The sequence below is a fragment of the Buteo buteo genome, chromosome 8 (genome assembly GCF_964188355.1).
Source record: "Buteo buteo chromosome 8, bButBut1.hap1.1, whole genome shotgun sequence".
NCBI lineage: Eukaryota > Metazoa > Chordata > Aves > Accipitriformes > Accipitridae > Buteo > Buteo buteo.
Genome location: NC_134178.1, coordinates 14,124,384 through 14,151,576, shown reverse-complemented (window position 1 = coordinate 14,151,576; position 27,193 = coordinate 14,124,384). Strand labels below are relative to the sequence as shown.

Here is a 27,193-nt window from a genome sequence, read left to right as displayed (position 1 = left end):
ATTCTATTCAGAATTGAGCAAACTGCTGTCAGTCCTTATAATCATGCCTGGAATTCACTTTATGAATCAATGTTTGCACTCTCGTTTAGCATTCTCATCATTAAAATGGAAAGAAATTAGTATGTGACCAGAAAAAACATTAGCACTGAATCCCATATGATTTTCTTCCTATAGTATGCTGATGAATATGCTGGGTTTCAATTTGGTTTTTTTCTGAGATGGACATGTAGAAATACTCCCTAACTCTTGTCTTTGATGAACATGAGTGAAAGCCAACTGAAATTAATGGGAATCTTTCCATCAAACTGAAAAGGCTTTGGATCAGTCTCCCTACTATGTTCTTAGGAACAGCAACATTTGCAACAGACATTTGAAAACCCCGCTGAGTGTATCCACATCATTAAATCTAAGACTGATATCAACCACAGATTTGATTGTAGCCACAACCATAATGACAGAAAACTAGCTTACTCTCTCTGAGGTAGTGTAGGTGTGACAGGAGGATATCTGCATTGTAGCTTGGGGTGAGTCTCTGGAAGTCATCTTTGGTCATTTTACACAGCTCCTTCCCATCAATGTTCTGGAACAACAAGATGTCTACGTCTGGGAGACCATACTCCTTCACTGCCCATTCCAGCCACTGGCGTACGTGGTCTGTGCTCCATAACGTAGGATCTGGTGGTATCACAAAGCACAAAATTAGGCAGAGAGGGGAGAGTGTTGATGTGCTGGACCAGTACAAAATAGACATACACCACCTTAATCCCCTGTTTACTGACTGCTGGAGATACATAAGGAATTAATTTGGCCTGTCGAGTGCAAAGGAGAATAACTGCCTGTGAAAAACTATTAGGGAAGACCTGTGAGCTCTGATTATTAACAACAAACCCTCTGCTGTTGAAGTCATTCTCCCATTTAGTTCTTTTGTCTTGTAATTTTTATGCATTATTATCCACAGATTAACATAGGCTCCTGCCCTCATGCAGAGAATACTCTTTAAGAAGAGTATTTAAGAGAGCCCACTAACAGCACTACAACTTATATCTGAACAATTTTCAAAGCTCTCTGTTGAATTTGTAACTTTATTCAAGTGAAATTTCCACTCACATCAGAAGTACTGTTTCTTGGGCATAGGCTCAGTAAGCATTCAGAGATTTCGCTAGTTATTTCATAAACTAGTGGGTCATATGAAAATATACTGCACTTTCTTTCCTACACTGCTGTGCTGTACCTGTGTACATTGCTACACCTGCATGGATTTTTACTTACTACATGAAGTATTGGCAAACCCATCTGGGGAAAAAAAAAGAACTAGTCTAGATCTTCAGCAAAACATAAGGCTAAATACCTTGTGTTTCTGAATGAATCCTTGATTTTAAATTAAACTTCTTTTTTTGCCTCTAAACTACTCCTTTTCTATTTCTTTTCCATTCCACTTTTCCCTATTCTTGAGTTACAGTAAGCACCCATCAACATGAAGGTCCCTAAGGACCTGCAGTGCACATCCCCATAATGGAAGACAGCTCCTACCATGAAGAATGTATACTTTTTGCAGAGAAATGATTAAAGCCAAGGGGAAACAAACTCCTTGAGAGTTTGTGCCTTCCAACCTAAATGACTCTGTGATTCTGTGATATCCTGAAGACTAAGAATGGAGCACACAGAGGTCAAATGGCTGTAATCCATCACATGAAAGTCTGTAGAAGGGCTGAGACTCGAACGACAGCCTAAATAGCTTTTCTGTGGCTTAACTTCAGTGCCATTCCCTCTCTTTTGATTGTTGTTCAGGCTGGTCTGAAAGAGGTGGGGTCCTCTTTCCATAGGCTAGGAACTACTCAGAGTCTGTCATGCTGTTGCTCACTCCCAATCCTTCACTCATGAGAGTCTCCCACTATCTGATGCTTCTCTTGGCGTTTTAAGCTGTTGCAAGTCAGAATATTTAATCTTCTGGAACTTCAGAGGGCTTCTCTGTTCTCTGAAGTGCACCAAAAAAGCACTGAAAAGAACCCCTCCATCTGGTATGAAATAGGTAGCAAACTAGAGGGATGCAAGTCTGGTGGTAAACCTAGGGTTTGGATGAGATTGCCCATACCTACAGCAAAGAACTCCAACATATACATTCAGTTTGATTTGAAGTAAAGAACCAAACACCAGTTCACCAAAACATTTTGATTATGCCTATATTTTTTAAAGGTTTCTTATTTATGATAACTAGAAAGTTACCGCAGCTGGAAATGTGAATTTTGCTTTTTTTATTCCTAAACATTGCCACACGAGCTGCACACTGCCTATGCGGCAGTCAAACAAAACCAACTGACTTTTACCTATACATTTCTTCTAGAGACGTCAAAATAGCAAGGCTGTGACTGTGACCATCTTGTTCCACGAATGTCACTCAAATCCACCTCAAAACACACCTCCAGGAATACATGGAGAAATAAAGATCTTGCTGAGCTAACCATGCTAAGGGTTACTAAAAGACTAAAAAAAAGTGACAAACACCAAGAAGACAAATGTTCTAGAAGAACATTAAAATGCCATGAATTTCAGTGTGGTCTGCTTCCAGCTGGCAGGACACTTCATTATTCAGTGCATCACTCTTCTGTTTTCAGAATAGAACTGTCAATACCATTGCAAAGGATACTGCAACATATTTGTCCACACGTATCTTGACAAATAACTGAAATAATCACAGCTTGCAAAATTGGCCACAGTTAGTACTCTTGCATATCTTAGCAACTGAAAAACTGTAAGAATATTAAGCAACATAGCAGTAGCAGAAATGTTTCAGATAGGCACATCTCTGCTGGAGAGGAACTAGCAGCAAATCCCTTTTATTTGCAGGTTGCAGGTGTTGTGTCTATGCTGTGTATATCCAGTTGTTTATAAACACCCACATATGTCATGATGGTCTAATGCTTTGACTTTGGAAATAGGCATGCTAATTATTTTGCAAACTGAGGCAATAAACCTTCCAGCAGAGGTTTGTTTGGAGGACAAGGCACACAGGAGTGAATGCCTTCTTGTTCAATTAACTGCTGAATCCCACAACCAAGCTTGCCAAGACTAACCAAGAATTTCTCAATTGTGCTCTTATATTGCAGTGAAATTGTCAGTTTGCTTATTAAAATGTTTTACACTGCCCAAACTCAGGGGATAACCTAGATAAATGCTTTTCATGCACTGTTTTATTTCACAGAAGCTACTGATTTTTTAGCATGTTGAGAGCTGGACTGCATTTGGTATTTGCAGGGATATCATGTGGTACAGTGATCCCTTCTCTCTCCCACACACTCTGCACCCAGCTAGTCCATGGCGTTAAGAAATGGAAGTGGCTCTTCATTTTGCACACTTTAGGGTGAAATACTCCAAAAGGAGCTAGAGAAGTCAGGTAAGATCTGAGTGCCTGTAATCATCCAGTTCTGCTCCTGAAATGGGAAGAACAGGTTGGGGACGTGGCTTCACTATGACATTTCTTATCTCATTCTCTTAATAACCCTGGGAAATTACTGCTCTTTTCTTTCTGATCACCTGTATCACATTGCCACTTTTCTCCACATCTTCTTAAATAATGTTAGTAGACTTAGGGGAAATGCATTTTTTTGCTTGAAATTTTTGTGTAGAGGGTCTAACCTGCTGGCACAATGACTCTTCGTTCATTGGTAGTCATATTTGGGGGTGGAACGTGCTTCTCTTCCATGTAGTTTCCATAGTTCATCCCAACATTGTCTGAGCCGCTAACCATTTTCCCTCCTTTTGCCACGCTGCAGTCATCAGGAGAATTCCTAGACAGAGAAGAGAGATGTGCTTCTATTATTATTCCAGTCCCTACTAATATCCTCAGCAAAGAAAAATGCTGAATGAAATGGAAAAAAATGAGACTTGAGCAGCAGCGTTGGGCTGTCACTGGAAAACCCAGCACCTACCACCCAACGACTCTGCTGATTCCTTCAGTTGCCTCAGAAAAAATGACCAGCCTCAATGGACCATATATTTATTTTTATTTTCAAAGGATCATGCTCTTATATGTCTCCAAACACATAAACACAAACGATTTATTTCCAGAGACCGGGCTAGAATGGAGGCTTGTTCATGAGCTTGCTAAGCCTGATGGTTGCAAGTAGCTGCACTTCTCTCTCCAAACATCTCACAGACAACTCATGCAAACCCAGAGATGCACTTAATGCAAATTTGCTGAGGGAAAACTATCACTATTTGTCATTGTCCAAGCATTGGACAAGGCTTCTCCAAGGCTTGGACAGCTTCCCATCTCCACTGCTGTCATTGTTTCATGTGGGCCACACTCAGTTGCACTTTATGTCATGCAATGTAGACACACTTCTACGTACGGCTTACAGAAAAGGAACATTTGCCAAAGCCATGATTCAAAATACCACACGCATGACTGGAAAAACCTTTCAGCTCCTGACTAGCACAGTCTCCGTGGTACTGTAGTCAAGAAATGGAAATCTGCAGAGGATCTGCAACCAGACACCTCTTTAATTTTGGCTTTGCTTTCTGAATAGAGTCTTTAGGTTTAACATCCCACAGGGGGTTCCCTAATGGCATTTTAATTGCATCACAGTTTTCTTTCTGGCAGACACAGACATATTTGTCCCTTAATTTAATGTCTACAACGTGTTTCATCAGAGAGAGAAAAATTGTTACAAAAATCAAAATAAAGCACAGAGCCACAGGGAATATCTTTAAATATAAAGAGGCTGTTTGGCAAGGGAAGGAGGGTGTTGGTTGGGTTTTGGTTGCTTTAGTGATACTACATTACTAACAACTTTTTTTAGTTCTGCCATTTAACTCCTGAAACTGTACTATGGTCTTACTAAACAAGCAGCAAGTCAGGTTGCGATGCTTCGTTTTGGTTCCTTGCAAACCAACTAATTTGCAGTCCAGAGAACCAAGAGACCCTCCAAAACCCAGACTCCTGGAAGCTTGTTTCAGGATCTGTTCCCTGCCCCTCAAGAAGGTGTTTCACCAGGGCCTCTTGCTCTCCCCAGCTCAGAAATCCCAGCTCTTGCTGCAAGTGTTGGGCAGCAGTGTCACTGTAAGCCCACCAGCAGTCAGAATACAGGTGCTTTCCCAGAAGAGTTTTGCTATTGTTTTGAGGACAAAAGAGGAAAAATAGTATACAGTTTGGACTACTGTCTGCTCAACATATGTCAAAAGGATGTGGCAGGTATTTTATCCAATGCCCAAGTGACTCAGTTGAGTTGACTGCTCAGCTCTACCATGGGTCAGAAACTAATGCAGTTATAATTCTCACATGTGTGTTTTAAAAAATAACTAGCACTTGGAAAGCCAAAAAGATTTAGTATACATATTAAATACTAGAAGTACATTTTAAGTATATAGGGTTTCTTCTGTGCAGTGTTACTACTAATTTTACCATGTTGTGTTAATGTATATATTAAAAAAAATTAACTGCTGATGGCTTTTAGTTTAAAAATAAAATGTATCACAGAAACCATTCAATGGGTACTGTCATCTTCATTAGGAGAAGAAACAGGGCCTTGAATGTTGCCTGGGAAACATTGGCTTCACATGCCTTTTTCAGGTATAAAATATCTTGGGTGCTGTGTAACATATTACATACAAAATCTGCCTTGTGTAAAGGTCCTACAACTGCTGTTTCAGCCACAGGACTGAATAATAACCACAAGGCAAGATATAGTCAGCACATGGTCTTGCCCGTCATTGAGTGGTGGTGAATTTAGCCTTTCCTCTCAGAATCAAAATACTTGGGCATTATTCTCTCAGGTTTAACTTTTCTATCCCTCTACATACCTCTAAATATAATTCTGTGATGCAGCTTATTTCTGTGTAAACAGAGCTAAGCAAAACACAGTAACTTTTTCTTTCAGACATAAACATGTTGAAAAAGAGCTTTTGTGATGATTGCTTGTGACTAAAACTTTGGTTTTTTCTGTTTACCTTTAACAAATACAAATGGCATATATGCATAAGTGATTTTGCATACTAAATCACATATATTTGGAAACATCATCCAACTCCTGCCCTTGTACCTGTGCAGATGCCCACCCTGGCTCCCAAGGCCAGCTATGTTACAAAAACAAAAGAAAGAACCATTTAGCCCATTCACTGACTTTTTAGGGATGTTTTTGGAAAACAGAGAGCTAGCAGCATCCTTTGGCCTAACTGGCACAGTTACCTTATTTTGTTTTTGTGTGAAAAGGAACTTGGGATATAGGGACATTAAAGTCTTGCTGCTGATGTGAAATATCACATCAGTATTAGCCTACACCACTTTTATGGGCAATCGTGCATTAAAAACACTCTTGTAAACACTGAACAGTAAATGATGTGAAAGATCCAGTAGTAGCACACAGCTTTTGGCAATCTGACAGGGCTTCTGAGCTGGTTTTCTGATCTGAATATAAACAGACGGGGGTGGGGAAGAAGATCATAAATAAGTCATAACTTTTCATTAAATTCCAGAAGCAGATGGTCAAGGGTTTTGTCCCGTTAGCTTACTGGGTGGACAAGCAAATCCCCAGTTCAGCAAATCTTCTAAGACCATGCTTAACTTCAAGCATGTAAGCAGCTCCATGGGAGCTAACAGGACTACTCAGGTACTTCAAATTGAGCGTGTGTTTATGCATACCACTGAACCAAGGCTTAATTCAAATGGCTGGAACGGACTTCTACAGTTTAGAAAGAAAAACTGAAAATGCAAGCAGACACTAGAAAATGGTATTTTTAGTGCCCAGAACAACAAGAGAGTGATTGTCTGCAAAGGCTTTTTTTAGGCGCTTTCTATGAGTCTGCTTTATTTCTGAACCACCGGGGGAGCAGGGGCAGTGGAAAAGCAGCTTTCAGAAGTGTGCCCAGTGTAAAGGGTGCAGCTTTGCAGTGATTCATCCTCAGCTCCAGGTCTGAAATGAAACCTGAGATGTTTTTCTTCACAGCTGCATGTTATTTTTACTCTTTGTAAATATACTGTGTTACACCTGGAATTTACCAAAAAAAAAAAAAGTGGAAAGACTACAATCATGCTACCCAAAAGCACTTTGTCCAGTCCTGAGCTGATTCAACTCTGATTGCTGATAAATGTCTGTTCAAGAAAGTATTTCTCCATGGGTCCTTGGACCTGGAAGCCTCACCTTTATTCAGGGTTACTTAGAATCAAGCTGATTTGATGGTTAAATTTAGCACCCACTCCTACTGAAGCCGATTGGAGTTTTGCCAACCATTGACTCTGATGAAAGCAGATGTAAGTTCATAAATAAGTGTATGAAACACATTTTTTCCTCTTTGCTATGCTACTATTTTCCCCATGTGACATAAAACACCTGTGCCGTGTTAAAATGCAAGGTGCCAGAGAACACAGATTAGGAATGAGCAAAATTTTACATGATCCCTGTGACATTCCCATAATATAAACCCCTCTATTTAATATTTCTGAATTTCAGAGGGAAATAAATGAGAAAAATTGTATTCTCCAAATATCTACATAACTTTATAAGCTTATTTAATAAGCACAGCTTGGATAACTTCCTTACAGAGGCTACTTATAGAAAAGAGGTCTCAGGAGAGTAGAGTGGTGTAAGGATATCTGTGAAGAGTTTTCTGTGCATGGTCCCCATCCAGCCTGTGGCTGGTCACATCAAAGGACACACTGAGCTACCAGGAACTTCTCTTCTGTGAGGCTCTGGCGAACAAACCATGACACTGTCCTACAGGATACAGATTCCTCTCATCACCTCTCCTCTCCCATTTCGTAATGCCAGTGATCTGAGAAAGAGGGGAATGGCCCCAGCAGGGCTGTGATGTCCCCACCCTGTCCTTACATACAAGAGGGAGAACTCTGCAAAGCTAGCTCCCTCAGATAATTTGGGCCAACATATGTAAATTTATATTTAGCCAAAATGACATCACGTAAAGGTCCACTCATACTGAGTGTATTGCAAAGCATGCTCAGGCTCATCTCCATTCACTGCAACTACTCAAGTTGTAGTGGATTTGGTCAGCGCTTCCCCCCACAAAATGGCTTGTCACTGAAAAAGTGGCCCACGAAGGAAAACCCAAAACTTCCCTGAGATTTCTTACTTTGATGTACACTGCTGTTTCTTAAAGCACACCTGACATACTTTAGTCCACAATATCAATTCAAAGGGTTACACAGCTGCAGCCCTAAACTCTCTTCCCTGCCCCTCTCTACACCCTCTTCCTCTTCTTGAATCAGTGGGATTCACATCTGCTGAGACCTGCCACAGCAGTGACATGCAAAGAGGGGTCCTGCAGGGAACGCTTTGGGTTCCGCTTTGGCAGCAATCACTGGGGACAGCCCGACCCTCTCTGCTGAGAAGGAGCCTACGCTCCCCAGCCACCGGAGCGGGAGTGTGGCTGCACCAGAAGCTTTGCAGAGCCCCAGGGGCTGCTTCCCTGGCACCAACGGTGATCCCCATGAGTGCTAAGTGAGACTCTGAAAAGCGATATCAGAGGCCCCAACGCTTGTTTTGACAGAGCTCAGTTTCCACCACGCACGCTCATCGCCCAGCACCGCAGCTGGAGGCGGCTGCCCGGCTTCTTCTGTGCATACACCGCGCCAAACCCTGCGAGCGCACCAAGCCCTCTGCTCCTGCGCGGGCACCTGCCCTTAAATCTGCTGCGGGAGCACCACCACACTTAACCTGCTGAAAGAAAAACAGGTTTCATTTTTCCTTCCAAGGCTTCTTGTGAAAGCGGTGCAAAATCCCCTGCAGAGGACTCCAGCATAACAGAGGCATTAAAATGCCAGAAGTCTGAAATATCCCTAGGGTGCTCACACAGGCTCTCACACAACTGCTGAGTGAACTGGGCTGGGGAGCTGCTTCCCCAGCAAGTACGCAAGTAAGTAAATAAATGGGTGGGTGGGTAAGTAACTCAGTGCTTAGCTATAACCTGAGTCACTCCCCCACCCACATGGGGCGGCTGTGTGAAGGCGATGCTCGCCCACAGGAAAAGGGACGGCCAGGGTGGGAGCGAGCTGCCGAGGTCTGTGGAAGGGAGGGAAGCCCCTCGGGACCTGTACCGCTGACTAAAGCTGGCTTAAACTGACGCTGAAGCCATGGTGACAGTCTGTTTAGCTTTGCTATAAGGTGAGTGTCAAAAGCAGTCCTAAGAAGACAAAAGAAAAGAAGAAAAAAGGAAAACTGAAGTCCTCACTGAGCCACGCCGTCATGGGAGTGCACTGCTCCGTGTAGGGCTACTCAGGGGCAACCAAAATGGTCTTCAACAGCCCCAACAGACCAGGGCTGCGGAGAGGCTGGGATTGGGGCAGCCCCATGCTAACGCACGCCCACAGTGTCCAAACCAGGGGCAGACACTGCTGTGTGGGGTGCCCAGGGCTCGGTAGGTGCTCAGGGTTGCATGGGTCGGCCCAGGGATCGCTCAGAGATGTCACAGCGTGGCACGTAGAGGTGCCTCCGGTTCCTTCCTCCAGCGAAAGCAGAAAGCAAACACCACATGCCAACACATGCAACGTTGCTGGCTTTCTGTAAGCAAAACAAAAGATGCTTGTTTATTGAGTTGTATGTGCAGCAGCCATTCATTTTCAATCAAACAATAACTTTTGCTAATTGAAACAATCTTTTCTTTTTTTTTTTTTTTAACTTTCCCCAGCTATCTTGCAAGTCCACAGCTGCTTCAAGCCTTAAGGCCATCATGGCAAATTAAGGCAGTCAGCGTCTGGCTCACTAGAGGCCAGTCAAGCTATAAATATTACCAGCCTGGCTCTTTGTGTTCACAGTGTGGGGAAACAGCTGGTTTAAGTTTGACTGCACATTGTCATTTCTCCATTAGTGCAAACACTTCAATATTTCTTATGTGTGAGGTTGGAGTGAAGAAAGGGAAAGAAGGGAAGGGGGTCACTAAAAGCCAAAGCTAAGAAATGATGTTCTGTATATACATAATTTACAATTAGATTGCTGCCTGGGAGAAGGCTGAAGTCTGACATGGTGATAGCTAGGCCGAAGCCACAATGACTTCCCAGTTGGCCTATAACTTTCAGGACCTATTTTCTCTTGTTTTTCTTTTATTATTTTTATAGAAATTCTATTATAATGGTAATGGATTACATTTCTCAAATTGTATTTTATTTCAAGAGCTTGTAAGACTGTTGTATTTGTGGTTTCGTAAAATATGAAATACCGGGAGACAGGGCCCTTCCCAAACCACATATGCCTTCTTTTGTGGGCAGGGATCATATAGAAAGTTAGCAAAGTAGAGCATGCCAGGCATAAACAGAAGTGACATCTTGTATGGAAACCATAATCCCCCATGTCTGTGGAATGTCTGCTGATTTTTGTGATTAGCATTATCGAGCTGTGAGGCTGACGGGTGTGAAATGGTAAAGCCAACTATTAGCCACTTTTCTTTTTTCTTACCTTCTGCTTTGTCTTAAAATGCTATTCTCAAACTTTAAATACTGAACAGCCCCACTGATACTACCCCGATCAAAATAAAACACCTACTAATGAAGGGGGAAAACGAGAAGACTCATCTGCAAACGCACTGGGTCAGAGACAACCTACATACTGACAGTGCCTGTGCCGTGCCAGCCTGGGGAACACTACAATCACTGGCTCTAAACATTCTAGACACAGTAAATACTGTACTGGAAATAAAGCAGTAACGATAGCAATAGTCATAAATAATGACAGTGATCATAACTCTTGTGGGGTCCTATGTCATTATTTGAAGACTAATTTTATATTTCACTACCCATATGAGAGCTTTTGGTTGCTTAGCACTTTTGAAATTCTGGCTATCCTCACCTCCCTCTTAAACTCCTGAAGCTAAACACACAATTTAAGCACCAGCGGTCAATCCAAAATGTAACCATGCCAATTATGAATGAACACATTATCCCAGAGTGAAAAGCTTCTTAGCTAGCACCTGCCAGCCCAGCACACCCCAAAAAGCTGCAAAATCGTAGCTATAGTAGTGCTGAGCTGGGTTTGTTTTTCTCCTTGACAACGTTTGCCTCAAGAACAGAGCCAAACCATGCACTCACACACAAACACACACACACACTCACTAATGTTAAACTGGTGGATTTTCAGAGCGAAGAGGAACTTCTTGAAGTAGTCACACATAAAGCCCTACATGGAGAAGATCCTGAATTTGCATTTTTTCCAGTTTGGTAGGCAGCCACTCCACCAACCACCCAGTGAATGGGAAAAAAGATTATCAGTGTGAGATAACTAACACCATATCTTTTTACCCAAGATTAATGTTACTTTATATAGGCAGCTCCAATAATTGCATTAGGAAAGTCATCCTCTTAAGATAGATCTCCCAGCTTTGCTGTGGACTGACGTAGGGGCTGACTCAAGCCCCGTTGGAGACAGAGGAGAGAGACCCATTGACTGCCATGGGTTTTGGACCACGCTTGTTGTTTAGTCTGAGCTGAGGTTTACCAAGAATACCAGGGCTGCATGCCGGTGGTACACCACCAGATGTGGAAGGGATGGCACTTAGCCTCAGCCGCAGGGTTGTGCTCCAGTGATGGAAAAAGCCATGCCCTTGAAAAACAAGTGATGTCAGGGTGATTACTGCAGACCAACTCTGTTTCTCCATGTATTGGACAAAGGCAAGGTGTGCAAATGCTCTAACTAGCTCCACCAGCATCATATGACAGACAGAAGCATAATGCAGAGGTGCCTCATCTAGCTTAATGCACGTCAGCCTGGATCCTAGGAACATGATGGTCCTGTTGTGGTGGCAATACAGAGCCCCCATATTGATGAATGCACCCTCCTTAGTGGCTGGGCACATCAGCTACCCATTCAAATTAACTGATTTGTATAGCACAAAATAGCTACCACTTAGGAGACATTACATCAAGGGGAAAAGGGAAAAAAAAAAAACCAACCCACCCAAAAAACCAAACAAAAACTTGAGGTCACTCTGGACTCTGAAAAGTCCTCCTGTGTGTCAGATGCACTCAACCCAGCTAGTACAGAGGCTATTTAATGAAAATTTAGAACAGTAACATGCAAAGAAAAATGGTATTTCCCAAAAGAGCCAGCACAAACGATGTATTAAGTGATAATTTCATTCTCAAATGGTTTTCAAGCAACAGTTGGTAGCACTTAAATCAATATTTTGCACATGATTAAATCTTAATGACGACTAATTATTTCTGGCATTTCTTTAAAACTTCTGTATCAGCCAAGCTGATGTTGGAAAACTTCTGCTGTGCTTTCACTGCAGCTAACTTTCAAAACACTTTTTCAATGAAATCACCACACTGCTCACGGCAAGTGAAATTTATCTGTGGCCTCAATAAGACTCTATGTTCCACTTCAGCCTCCCTTAAAAAGATTGATTACCTACCAGTAAATGTAGTTCTTCCAAGCTACCCTTGTATAGTCCCACCCATGGGCATGGTGGAGTCCTGTGGGTGAGTGTATTCAGAGACCACTAAGCAATCCACAGATTTAAATGTTGTTTAAGCAGTACCTAGGGCCTCATGAGAGCATTTTCACAGGAGTGAATGTCACCCTAAATGCATGAATTGCATTAATTCATTGTAATGGAATTGCTCATACTTAATTTGATAAAATATGTAAAGAACAATAAACAGAAAAGTAAGTAACAGTATGACAAATGCAATCTCCAGATTTATATTATAGTGCCCTACTAAAACAGGGTGAATCTTTTGGTCTGACTCAAGAGCAATAAATAGCAGGAAACGATATTATTACATTCAGGTGAAAGATTGACTATGTGGAGGCACAAAAGGTCTCATTAGATTTATGTACCTGGAAGAAATATAATGGCTGTACCAACACAATGGATTTGAAGAAACTCGATTTGATACCACCTGTGACAATCTGCATTATATATGCAACAGCAGCAAGGTAAATGACAGCTTTAATTTAAACATTTCTTTCTTTCTTTAATTTAAGGTAGGCCCTTAGGCTATAATTTCTGGTGCTGTGCCACAGGGTTTAGCTTTAAAAATACTGTTACTGTTAAAGAAAACTGTGTAGCTAATCCCTCTGCAGCACACTGAAAATAACCCTTTAATTTCATTCTAATGTTATTACTTTGGTATTCACAGGAATGCCAGTTCTGAGACTGTTATGTTTTGACATTTAATGTAGGGCAATTACAGCCAAAGTATGTCTGGGGAAAGTCCTGGCAGAAAGAGTACATTTCTGTTCTGAGTGGGTACTTAGTTGTTGATGTGTCAGGGGTTCAGTATGCTCCTAAAATTTTATACCCCCTTCCAGACGACAGAATATATGGCCAGGAAGCAGTCTAACACAGTGAGAAGGGAGAGCTGGACAGCAAAAAACTGCAATGCTAACTATTCTCTGGTTACCACTTTGTGGGGTCTGGTACCCTGTTTTGCATCCTCTTTACATCGTATTATTCTGACCCAGGCTCCCACGTAGGAAGACGATTACAGAGGATACTCTGGAGATTCTAAGGGCAGCAATTCTGCGGCTCTGCAATGTGGCTGTGGTATTTTAGACTCCTTTGGGACAACCCAGATTTTAAAGTGGGTGTAAACAGAGCAGGTACAGTTTTACTAAAAATGAAAAGCAGCTCCAAGCTCTGTAGCTACTGCATGTGTTAATTTTTAACATATGAAGCATTTTTAAGAATGGAGCCTTTCATTTAAGGAAATAAATTTATGGACTGCAAATGAGCAAGGTGGGGAAGGCTTCTGCAGAAAAGAAAATGCAAAGTAACCTACAGAATGGCGGGCTACCTCTAATCTGGGCATATATAGTGTGGCCAATATTATGTATGTGATGAGCAGCAGATAATCTGTCAGGAAACCAGTGAAACACCAACATACAAATGGCAAAGGCCTGGCAGGACTTGAGGAAGGAACAAATGGGTTTCAGATTTGTAGGAGATGCATATATTGCATTGACCTGTAGTGACTTCCATATTGACAGTACTAATCAGTATCATATCAGAGTATTTGATATGAATATTTAGGAATAATTTATTACTGATAAGTAATTTCAGTTTATGCAAGACTTGAGTGATATGCACTTTCTTCCACAGCTGGCAGAAATATCACATACTAGGAAGCATTCCAGTTCCTGAAGTGTAATAACACTATATGTATTACATACATACATGTATGTGAATTTTAGAAATGCCAAAACATATTTATACTTGTTACTTTGCAATGTTAGTTCTCCAGTAGAAGTGTAATACTAAGATCTATTTTTTCAGGCATGTGTTAGGCCTTATAGCATAGCAGTTCTCGGATGAAATAAACAGTGTATTTTAATTACAATAATATTTTGTGTGTGTGTGTGTGTTAAGGATAAGCATGCAATATATGCATGAAATTTTTTTTGTTCTGTTAATCTATTCTTTTTTTGGTAGTCTGTAAGTGATTTTTTTTTTTGTTTCTTTTTCAGCATGTCATGTCTTAGAAATTGCAGTGAAGTATGAATTTTCCTTGTTTCCTCCAGTTAGCAACTCTGCATTGCTCTGTCAGTTGGGGAGGCTGTCAAATTCAAGATTAATAAATGAAACCCTGCTTCCAATGCTGCAGGTTATTTTTAATATAAAAAGAATTCAATTTCTTCCCATTATATTTGCAGCCAGAATGTGCCCCTTAGAAAACCAGTGTTCTGATCAAAAACATTCAGAGTAGTAACCTGTACAGCCTCTTCCAGCAGCGTAGCCTATGTGCCAGCTCACACGCTGGTTCATATTGGGAAAGAATGGCCACTGCTGAGCTGAGCTGTTCATTTTCTAATGATGGCCACATTAAGCACCTCTGAGTGATGCTGTCCTGAGAAAAATGAAGAACTTAGTCTTCATGTGCTGCTCAGCTGATTTGCACTAAGATCCAAGTCCAAACGATGGAGTAGGTAGACCTAATGATGTTTTTTTAGAGAATAGGTACATAAAATTCCTTCTTTTCATCTCTTTATTTCTGTAATGATGGTAAAGGTGGTCAGGATGGTGCAAAAGTGCGTCACTAGGGTTCCAGACACCTTGGCAACTCCTGGGTGTCACATCTTTACAACAATTAACAGTTCTGCTGAAAAAGTATGAGTCAAAATTATGCCTCATGTCTAATCAAAAAAGATTGATTTTAAGACAATTCCTCAATGCTCAGATTATATATCCTTGCAAAAGTAGATACCTGTTCTGCCAATAACAGTGCAGACGGTATGCACAAACATTTTACACAGATAGTGCGGAGACCAGCGTACCTCTGAAGGAAAGGGCAGATAGCTCTCTTCACAAAGGACAACTCAGGCAGCCTAAACCAGCAGTCAGTTCCTGACTATTGACTGTGCAGGTAGCCAGAGTATCACCCTAAATGACTCAATGCATGCACACACTAATAGAAAATAGCGTAAAGGAAGGAGAAATGATAGGCTCTATGAAGATATGTCCAAATCACCTGTTTAATTCAAGGCTTCTGAATGCTTATCCATCCCTGGAAAGTATTTTTGAGTTCCCATATACAAGGTGAACATACCTTAGATTGGGGAGACATGGGTGGCAAGCACTCCCCCCAAACCGAGTGCACGCCCCCCCCCACCAGGCTGTAAAATAAGCTGAACATGAGCCTGCCCTGTCCTGCCTGCTGAAGTTGGGCTGCCAGGCAGGCAGCAACATGTGAACTGCGGGTTCAGTCGAGAGATGGAGAGCCTAATTCCAGCCCTGCAGCTGGGAAACTCTGCTCTGGTGGCTGCACCGTGGTTCCCCGCTCCCTGGGTTACTTCTGTTTTTATCCAACAACGGCACAGCCTCTGGGAAAGAAGCAAGTGCACTGAGCCCAGGATCTCTCCCAGCTGCACCCCCAAACACACATCCATCCACAATGACTTTTTCAGGCCACTCTGGATATCGAGGCAGGGCTTGTCTGCCTACCCAGGCACCCCGCAATAGCAGGGGTCCCTCAGGATGCCTGGTTCTCCATGGACCAAGGCAGCCCCTGCAGGAGCCAGATGCTTTAGTGCCTGGAGATTTCTGTGTTCCCAAACCAAGACTCCTACCGGTCTCTACCGGTTTGGGGTATGCTGGTGTGTGACAGCACATTTTCTACACTGTGCTCTCACCCACAGGCTACATAGGTTTGCCTGGAGACCCAATTTAGCTGATCTGACTATGGGCACACATTTTGATCTTGGTAAGGGTACTGACCTCCTAAATCAGAGTCTAATCCTTACCAGGGTTGCTAAGAACTATTAGAGCGGACAAGGTTTCAGCTAATAAAAGAGAGTATTACTGCCTGCCATTTTGTCCTTAAACCATCATGACAACAGCCAAATAAATACCTGTGATTCACAAACTGAGCACTAATATTCAGGCTAGTTATGTATTTCAGGAATCCAAGACAGAAAAATTCAGGATTCTGTCTTGATTATTTTAAAAATGTGATTGACCAACCATTTCAAAGGGATCTGTATCATCTAGACTCTTCCTTAAGATCTGAGAGTACCACTAATCTCAGTAACAACACTAATTATCTACTCTAATGCACTTTATGGAATTTACACTGAGAAAAACTGTGAGAAGTTGTCTTACAGAAATGCCAGTACAAATACTTAGAGGCAATTTTAGAAAGCAGCGGAAACTGGTTTTGAATCAATACTCCATTTGCGATTATGTCTGTGCATTTGCTTAGCACAAAAAAAGAAGAAAAAAACCCTCACTGAAATGGATTGTGAATAAGTTCTGAATAAGTAGGCTCACAGAGACTTCCCCTGATTCTTTGTAACTTCAGTTCACCGTTTATTTCGATGTATCTCAAATCTTTGACTATTCACTGGAAATTCTGATTTGACTTCAGCACAATTTCCATCCTTACCAGTGAAAGGTGTAGGTGTGATAAGCTGTCAAACCACTTTGCCCTGCTTGTGGTGCTCATCACATTAATGCAGCAAGTGTGAACAGTAACCACAGTGCCCATGGCTGAGGTTTTTCTAAACAACTGATCCTGGGAGATGAGATTAGTAGGCAGGTGTTTGTGACAGAGAGATGTGAAACACAGTCTTCACTGGTACATCATCAGCAATTGTGAGCAACCGACTTTCTGGACCTCTGCCCTTCAGCAACACCAAAGGAAAACTGTTTTGACAGCGAGGCATTTTAAACAGGAAAGCACTTGTTTGGATAGTTTCCTTGAAAAAAAAATAATCTTCATTGTGCTTTTTCAGATGGAAGAAATCCCATAGAGCGGTCCTATGCTTGGGAGAGCTACCAGTCAATATCCACAAATCTACTGCATTACTCTTTCAACTTAATCGATACAATTCTCCTTCACAGTGACATTGATAAAAAAAGTCCCAAGACAACAATTAATGCACTGACATGCTGTAGCTACTGCCTGTTGAGCTGAGTCATTTCTTCTCCTGTTCCTTTCTACTCCCCTGCTTGCCTCCATACATATGCTGTTTCTTCAGTGTGAGCTCTTCTTAAATCCAACTCCACGGTTATGCTTTTTGGCACTATGTTTACAGTAAATATAAAAGTAAAGATCAATAGTTCACTCCCTCTGTCATTACAAGAATTTACTTCCTACACTTCTCTGTTTGGTTATACTTAGAGCAAAGGCAACTGCCCAAATTACTGCATTTTGACAACTTCCATTGAGTATTAGATCACATATGCCACACCCCTAGATGATCAATGGTGCTGCCTCAGACTACAGCAAACTCACATTTTGCTAACTTTAATATATGCCTAGTGTGCAATGCAAGTTCACATCCAAAATTATAAACAGTCGGAGGAAACACAGAAAGGTATTGCACAAGCTCATGAGAAGACTGTGCCTGTAGCACAGTTTGAGACCCTCCGTAACACCTGAACGTAGCTGGCAGGTGTGACCCACAATGTACAGGAGACCTGTAGGCTTCTGGGGCAGCAGTTGGTGGCCAGGTGGGATATCTTGGGGCATCTAAAATGGTGCTAGATTCACAGATATAGACAACTGAGCTATAGCCATCAATCACAAGAAAAAGTGTACTTGAGCCACTGTAACACTGGCCTTATTACCTTGACCCGTTAACCTGGTTTGGGTTACACTCCATCTTGATGGTGACTCTGGCTGGGGGCTGCGATAACCAGTCTTGCTGGGGAACACGTGGACTCATCTTTGATGTCTGCCCATATTCACTGGAGGAGGAGGCTGTCATCTCTGTCTTTGCGAGGTGGGGCGATCCGTAGGCACACTCGAACAAGGACTGGTCTTCACTCACCACTGATAACGCTTCCTGCAAACCAGAGAAGAGAAGTCAGCGCAACCGTGTCTCAGAGCAGATATTACAATATCCCCGAAGGAAAAAATGGCTTGTCCATCTCACGAGAAGATGAACACCAGTCACTTGCTTAAATGCTCATTACTTTCTAGGCACGCCACCGCTGTTGGTGGAGGTGAGGACCCACGGTGCCAGACACACCGTCAGCATATGGCGGGAGGACAACCTCTCCCCTGGGGAGACCCTTCCCACCACGGGCTGAGAAGATGCACAAACACACACTACCAAACACTCAGGAATAGTGGCCAGGAGCCCAGAGGGAGGAGAGGGCAGGACGGGCAGCGAAGCTCAGGCCTCTCATGTCCCAGGTAGGGATGCAGAGGGCCAGATCTGCCGGGGGCGTAAGCAAGCTGCCATGGCTGCTTTAACTGCCCCTGCGAGGAGCGACAGAAAGCCAGGCCCTGCTGACTCACTGGGAGCTCCTCTTCCTTCCTCTGGGACCGAAGCCAGGTCCGTTCTGGACAGGGAGCCGTGACAGCTGGGCACAACCTCCAGTCCAGGGACCCCGCTCTTTCTGCTAGCATCCACCGCCAGCTTCGGCAGAGGTGCCCGCCACCGGCCCCAAGAGGACGCCAGGCCCACCAGCCGCCTCTCTCTCTCCCTCTCATGGCAACCCTTTCTGGCCAGCTGCTTGGCCGGGCATCCCGCTCTGGCACTGCGGGAAGGACTTCCCCGGCCACCTTCCCTCGCCATGGCAGCACTTCGGTTACGGCCCTTGAGGGCGGCGGGGTTCACCTGCCATCGCGGGGCAGGGCGGCTGCCATCACGGCTGGTTGGAGACAAGAGGGAGTGAAGGCCACCCTCCCTCCCCACCGCCATGCCTTCGCGTTGACACCAGTTCCTTCCCCGCGTTATCCGGACCCAACTCATGGGAGCGAGGTGGTGCCCAGGCCTGGCTCGGGCAGACAGCGGGCACGTCGGGGAAGCTGCGGGCTGGGGGAACCACCCCTCCCAAAACAGCCTTCCAAGGAAAGCCCCCCTATCCAGGGGCTACTTAGGGTGACAGTGGGGTGTAAAGGGACAGTAACCCGAAGCGTGACGCCCTCCTCCCACCCCAGCACTACGGCTCTGCCCTGAGAGGAAACGGAGCAGGGGTGCAGCCGGGCACCTGCCTCCCCTCCAGGTGGCCCCCGCCGGCAGCCGGGGAGCGAGCCCCTGGCCCGGGGCTGGCGGAGGAGGCTCGGCGTGCGGCGCTCCAGATGACAGCAGCGGCGGAGGAGGCCAGCTGGCGATGGCTGGAGGCGCGGGGGCCAAGGTTGGGGGTGCTGGGGGGGGAAAGCCCGAGCAGGATTCGGGGCAGGGTGCTCCGCATGCGACCGCACCCTGGCGAGGCAGAGGCAGCGTGTGTGGGCCCGCTCTGCCGCCAGCCCTGCTGCTGACGGTAACGGGAGGACGATAAAACCGCGCGGCCCTGTCAGCAGAGGAGGACGTGTGACACAGAGACGGGAGTCCTCCGGCTCCGGGAAGCCGGGCAGCTGCCTGCAGGCTGCTACCTTCCCCGGTTTTGCTGGAAGAGAGCTTTGCACAAGTCTCCGGCAGTCGCATGCTGCCCTAAAGATCAGCAGTTGCATCTGTTCATTTTAAGGAAGTATATATTTATCATTCTTTTTATTTGCCTGGTTTGTGAGCCCTCGGGGTGCACTCTGCTAATATTCATACTTTTCTCTGCAACCGCAAGGGCTGGAACATCACTTTCTTCTTATTACTTCTCATGAAAATTGAGATCACCCCTTAATCTCTGGACTTGGGAAATGGGATCTCAAACAGCCCTCCAAATGCCACAAAACTCGTGATTGAATCACTAACACTAACGCTTCCCGGCACAGGCCAGAAAGCAAAATTCAGACAGCGACCTACACCATTTCATTACTGCTTTTCAGATGTCATTTGAGTGCAAAGGTCACCACCAGGCTATCACCATTAATATTAACTCCCCAGTTCACACCCCTGCTTTCCATGCTCTTCTGCCAACCTGTGCCCAGCTACCAAACTGCTGCTTCTTGGGTCTCTGGGGGTGTGAACACGCTTCTGCGAGACAGAAGGTTGCCAGAATAACATCTCTCCTTTTTGCCATGCCTCTCAGACTCCTGCGGGTCTCTGGCCTGCTAAAAACTGCTGCTGTAGGTGGTCTGAAGCTTTTCTGCTGAGCCATTTCTGGGAAAGCCTGCGGACAGCTCTTGCTTTTCACAGAGGTGTGGGGGGAGATGGTTGATGGTCCCTTGCTCCCCAAAGACTGCTCCCTGGCTACGCTGCGCTGAGAGACAGCAGGGGCACTTTGTGTGCTTGGATAGTAAAGTAGCAAGGATCATATCACAAGAACTAAAGAAAGAAAATGTTACGCTAGAAGGAAAATAAAAAGTTCTTTCTCAGCACTCCATGAGAGTTTTTCATGAATATATATACACACATGTATACACACACACACAACATGGGCAGGCGACCACAATGCATCCCACGCCTGAGACTATTTACTGAATAGTTCCCTCTTTTCTGCCCCACTGTAGAGCTGATACATGAACCATAAAACATGTAATGAAATGTTAATTTTGGAAGAACTAGCTCCACTAAATACATGAAAGTGTGAATTATGTATGAGAAAGCAGGTACAAGATTGCAAATACAACAGGCAGAATATTATTTTACTCTGTAAACCATTTATGAATAGACCTTTTCAAAACAGGCATCAAACACTATATAATGGATATATTTCTCATCCTCCCACACACAAGTGAAACAAAGCAAATTCATTCTGGTTCCTATTAAACTTGACTCCACCTAATGTAAGTTAATTTATGAATACTTATGTTAAGTATAAATGTAAACAAAAAAATTACGGGTTTTCTATTTATTGGCATTACTAATGACAGTAAATACTGCTTGTGCTATGGATGCCTATTATGTTGCACAAAGAGGGAAATCACACACATTTGAACTTCCTGAGGAGGACAGCAAATGCTGGAAATATGAGCCCAATTAATAAGGGTTGTGTGAATATCTAAAAGACTATGGCAAAACCAAGACAAGCATAAATGAACTCAAGAGACAGACTCAGACTTCACATTTCAGGAAAAAATGCCTAGTTATTCATGGAAAAAACCAGATCAATTTGCTAGCTAGAGTTTTGTTCTGATTTAACAGCAAACACTCATCTGTATTCCATCTTGCTAGTTATCAGTTAGTGCATGCTGACAGGTCTGTAAAGGCTCTGTAGGAATAACCGAGTTTCTGCCAACTTTGCACACTGCTGGGTTGGTCCTTATGAGGAAGGCTTATTAATGTGTACTCTGTGATAGTGAGTATCTCTGATATTTTACTCTGAGTCCTCACTGATCTTTGCTGGCCTGTCTTTACTCTGAGTCCTCACTGATCTTTGCTGGCCTGTCTTGAAGGATAGTAGGACATGTATCACCCCTCCCTTGAGCACATTAAAAAAGCTGAACTGGCCATCTAAGCTTTTGCATAATTTTGAGGAGTCAGCATAACTAAAGAACATGGTCTAAACTAGAATAAGTCATACTTCCTCTTTAACCATCTTTTTTCTCCTCTTCCACATAAGAGAGATTGAGGTTTCAGTGTGGAAAACATGGTAACTATGTTTAGCATCTGTTCTGCTACTCCTCCTGTCAGCCAGGACTCAGGCAGTCATACCTACTGTCCTCTCCTTCAAATGCAGCCAGGACCATTGATGTCAATTTACCAGCAACCACTACAGGTGACATATGTGGTCCTTGCATATCCTCACTCACAGGAAAAAGTTTTCCGCAACACACGGGTGGGCGTTGTGTGTCCAGGGTTGGCAACTGCTGCCTTTCTTCCTCTCAGTGATCTTATTCGGAATTCACTGACCTTGCAAGACACAGTGATGCTGAACAATCAGCTCGTGCAACCCGATACCACCTCAGGTGAAACTCATACTGTGGGAAAGCATAGAAGTAGCATCAAGAAATGTGAAGCATTTCTCAGCTATACAAGAATGTGTGATAACTGGCGTAATTGGTATCCCCCAAAAGAGATAGAAATTGTCCTTCAGCTGCTCCTTGCCTGCATCATTTCATCTTGTCTTTCCTTGGTTTCTCTTTACCAATTAAAGCCTTCAAGCCTTAACCCTACGTCAGCTGTGAAAGGAAGGCTCTAACAGCAAATTACTGAACAGCTGACAGAAAGCAGTGTGGGTATTTCTTTCTTAAATACAGGGACTTAAAATGTGCTTTCTGCTATAATTCTAAATGCAAGCTCCTGGACCAAATGTAATACAAAAATTGTCAGCTCTCACCATCATGAAGAATAGCTGCATGGTCTGGCCACATACAGACACAGACAAAACTATTAATACTGACAATGTTTGGCAAAGGTTTTTATACATATGGATGCCAGTTCTATTTGTACTAAATACTCCTCATTACTCATTTACATGTTAATCTTTTTTTCTCATCCATATTAATGCTGTTTCTAAAGCAGTCTGGCAACATCAAACAGTAAGTGGGATAAACCAAGGTAAACCTTAATAAATATAAAATAGATGCATTATAAGGCTCCTTTCAATCTTGCCAAGTTTTGTACCTTTATGGAAATAATTTTAGTAGTGGATGGGTCTTCTTCCTCGATTTCACAGGACAATAACATATTCTCATGAAATCTCTAAAATGAAGCCTTTCATTTCTAGTAACCAGTGTCTGGGGTAATGTAATATGAAGAAAGCAACACATACTGCTTACAGTGGCAAGTGGGAAACGTCCTTCATGCAAGTCTGTGAAGTAGAGCTGTGCGGAATATTATCTGAGGTCAATATTGGACACGGATTTTCTTTATTTCATCTTCCTTTCTCCACGTACTTCCTCTCATAATATCATCAGCAAAACATAAAAATCTGTTCCTGCATTATGATTTTTTTTTAATCACTTGTACCATGAAAAACCTGGCTTCTCACTTGGACTTTCCGTACTAATGATAAAAGAACAAAATGTCTTCTCTATTTGGTTTTGATTTATACTTCACTGATAAGTTTTAAAAAAAAAGAATAACAGACTGACAAATTTGTAGAACAATAGGTGCAGCAACGCCTTTAAAGTAGGCATAAAGTCATTAGGACAAAGGTGTTTACTTAATCAAATGCAAGATTACTTGGCCTAGAAACATGAAGTTACAGGAAATGTGATTGAAGTAGTTCCCATCATGAGAAGTATATGCAAGCTGGCCTGTCCTTTATATGCAATGTCAGGAACTAAGGAAATTATTTTTTTTCCTAAAATTTTATCAAACTTAAGAAATGGTTAAAGAAGATGATAAGGTGTGCAGTTGTCTAGCATAATTTGCTTGTGCTGACAACTAGTGCGGAAAAAATACTGCAGCAGGATTTTAGAAGACTTTGGAGGCCATTCTAACCTGGCAATGCCTTTTCTCAAGGTAATTCTGATTGGGGAACATGCTGGTTTGTGCGTGAAATATATTAGTGCACTGTGCCTCCATGTCATCAACCCAGCTTCCACTTTAGACCTGACACCATTTCTATTCATTTGTATGGCAATCAAATTGAATCATGTCTCCAGGTAGTACACTCATTGTATGTGTGTGTATATATGTATATCTCAAAATATTCAGCTCTGTTTTTTTAATTTCTTCAAATATTTCCATGGTATATTGCTTAATCCCTATAACAGAAAAGGTTTAGTAGACCTTTTTTATCCCCATTGGCTATCCAAAATCTGTCAAGTGATTTGCTGCTCAAAAACATGCTTCAAGAACTTTGAAAGCCAAGAACTTACTGGCCAGCACTGTCAAAATCCTCACAGGCAATAGCACACCAGTATGATGAAAAACATTGGCCACAAACCAGTAGGACCCTGGGCAAGAACTACACATAGAGAGGAGGATGCATGAGGAGACACAAATACAGCAGCAACCCTCATTGCACATTGAGAGATGCTGCAGACAGTAAAATGCATTTATGGCTCGGGGAGTCATCTTGTGGAGTCAGCACTCCCACTCCAAAACAGACCTGTTACCCTTGACTATGAGGGACTTGCGATAACACTGCAATTGAAAACTTTTAATTAGCTCTGCCATATGTCACTGCATTTATATAATCTATATTTTGACACCAGTTTTATGATATTTCTCCTCATTAATGTAAAAACAACTTTTACTTCTTTAATCTGATTTCATGAGAATATATATGTAAGCACAAGCTTAGACCTTCTCACAGCCACAATCCATTCAGACATAGGCTGTTTCCTATCACTTGTTGGATGTCTACAGTTGGTCAGAAAAATTAATTCTCTGTTCTGTGAAGAATTCTGACATACTGGGACTTATTTTCATTTTAATTGAGAGAAAAAGCTGTTATATGAAAACTTTCACCAAAACGTTTATTAAAAGGATGAACTGTAATGCATTGTCGTGTGTTTTGCAGATGTTAAAACACTCTAATAAACAGTTATATTTGGAGAGGACCTGCATTTTCTGAGGGAAGATTGTTCCGATTAAGACCATACAATTAGCTCTATTAAGCATTTCCATGCTTTTTTGCACCCGGTATCCCTTGTATACACGACAACATTTGTTACTGAAAATGTGCGCAGTCGGATTACGTACAATTGTAACTGAAAGAAAGAACAGGTGAAAGTGTGCAAGCGAGCACACAGTGTGCACCTCGGTACAGCCGCTCCAGGCTTTACCAAGTCACTCTTCTCGCTTGCCACTCTTCTTTCTATTCGTCCTCAGGCTGCATCTTCTGATGCTCTAGGAAGCCGTTTATCTGGAGTGAAAGCCTAATTTCAAACAGGCCAGGAATGTCATTTCCACGCTGGAACAGAGAGCACACGCGAGGCTGGACACCAGAACCTTGCAGAGCAGCAGGCGGTCTTCCAGTCTGAAACTCTGCTCCACTCTGCTCACGTCTGCAACAGGCATCACTGCACGATAAAACAAGCTGTGGTTGAACTGCTTAAAGAGCTTCTAGCCTAAATTTGCAGTCCTGCTTTAAAGCCAAGTCTTTGAGCCTTGAATTCATTGCATCCAGCAAAAATCAGTGAAACAGAAGACAAATGATCGATGGTTTAGCCTTGCTATAGCTTATTAATCATGATGCTCTTACAACTCTCTTCTGACCATTCGCAAAAGAAGTGGTTTCTCAAGTTATTCAATATGGTGTGTGGAACATACTGGAAAAGGTTACTATTTAAAATGCAGTCACCTGAGTCAGGAATTGCAGCAGACATCTGGAATATGTTTTCCTTCTAAATCTCTGAGTCTTGGATTCATTAGATCAGACAAAAATCCACATATTATATTCATGAGAGAGTTCAGGAACAACAAAAAGCCTTGGCAAGTACAAGATAGGAAAGACAGATGTTGTCCTCACCTCCACCCATGAGAATCTTATTGCCAGCTCAGTTAACATCCTCCACCTATTTGCAAAGAGCACTTGGATAGTCCATGTTAATCCAAACACAGGCCCGGTGCTGCCACTTATCTAATATCTTCACCTCTTGCTGAGAAAAATACAAAGGATGTTTGGAAGCAAAGGAAAGCCACTGCTGCAGTCCCACTTGAAAAAAGGAATAATCAAGCATCCATCAAAATGATGTTATGAAATTGCAGGCTAGATTCCTTTCTGGGAAACAATAGCAGATGTTTAAGGACTGATCCTGCAGCCCTCTGTGTAAGTCAGTCATTCTCCTGGCTTCGCTAGGTCTAGTAATATGAACAGAGGCCTCATGGGTAAGCCCAAAGGTTTAACATTTTGTACCTTAATGAACAAATTCTGAAACATTATAAATTCAAATGTAGACTGTGGTGCTTTATCATAATTTCTAATATATAGACTGTCGTTCCTGAAATGTCAGCAAACCCTATTTTTGCCCAAGCTATTTTTGTCACCTCCTTTCATCACGGGGTAGTATTTTTAGCACAAGGCATTCAACTCCAGGTCTTCAAGGGCTTCATAAAATAAGAAAAAATCACCATTCCACTATTGCAGATGGGGAAACTTTGGTAAGAATGACTAAAAATGGGTGTTGGCTTAGAAAACATATCTTCCTCACATCAAGCTCCATGCCATATTCGGGACTACCCTGCATCTCACACACTAAAGTTATCACACTGAGTATTGCTGATGAACGACTGACCTCCAGAGATCAGGAAGTGTCCATGAGCACCTGACTTAAAGAGCCGCCATTTCACAATTATTTCATCTGCAGTCTTCACCTTACAGGAAAATACAAATGAATAGTTTAACCCCAAACCAAGAGTTAATAAATAGAAACAGGAAACTTTTTCATACACGTCGCTTGCCGTGGACACCATCTAAGCAAAGCAGTGGGCTTGTTCAAAGGCAGTGATGAAAGTCTCCAGCCTGCGTCTGCTTCAGCGCATGTTCAATGCCTGAGTGACTTCAAGAGGAGTATGCTTGGAAGCAGCTCTGCCCATGCACAACCACCGAAGAACGGCACCAGGCTTTTGAATGAAAGTGGACATCAAAATTCACAAGACTGTATCAAAAAGTCTAGGGAATAAAGCTGACAATCTAGTGCCACACAGTGATGAGTCTGGTTCTGGTTTTCCTTCTACATGAGCAGAGTGCTGGTAAACTACTTAAAGGCTGAGGCAACATCAAGTTTTATCTACTGCACCAGCAGCTGAATGAACAGGGTTAGGTGGCTGCAGGGCTGGGGCAGCACAATGATCAGTTGGGCTCAGAATACGTATTTCTGAATGATTATGTCAACATTAATTCACCAGTGCTAAAAACAATACAATTGTATCCTGCAGATTGTATATTGTGTACTGATTTTTAAAGAAACTGTAGCTTTGTATGCTTATTTTAGCACTTCCATCCATATAAAGAGCTGTAACACTGAAGTTTGAATGACTATTTTTTCAGTCAATACAATAGACTTTTCTTCCTTTTCATCTTGATA

At 42.8% G+C, this 27,193-nt stretch overlaps 1 protein-coding gene across 8 annotated transcripts in view; it reads right to left on the bottom strand.

Moving 5' to 3' along the window:
• Window positions 1-27,193, bottom strand: part of ERG (ETS transcription factor ERG) — a 151,562-nt gene that overhangs the window by 16,742 nt on the left and 107,627 nt on the right. For 6 of the 8 annotated variants that reach the window (XM_075033690.1, XM_075033692.1, XM_075033691.1 and 3 more), the window contains 3 exons: window positions 18,013-18,230; window positions 3,634-3,785; window positions 472-675 (listed from right to left, as the gene is read on the bottom strand). In XM_075033690.1, coding sequence (XP_074889791.1) covers window positions 472-675; window positions 3,634-3,785; window positions 18,013-18,230 — 574 coding nt within the window. Of the gene's footprint in view, window positions 1-471; window positions 676-3,633; window positions 3,786-18,012; window positions 18,231-18,497; window positions 18,555-24,923; window positions 24,942-27,193 lie in introns of those variants that run through there. The other 2 variants (XM_075033698.1, XM_075033696.1) reach the window with 2 other exon arrangements.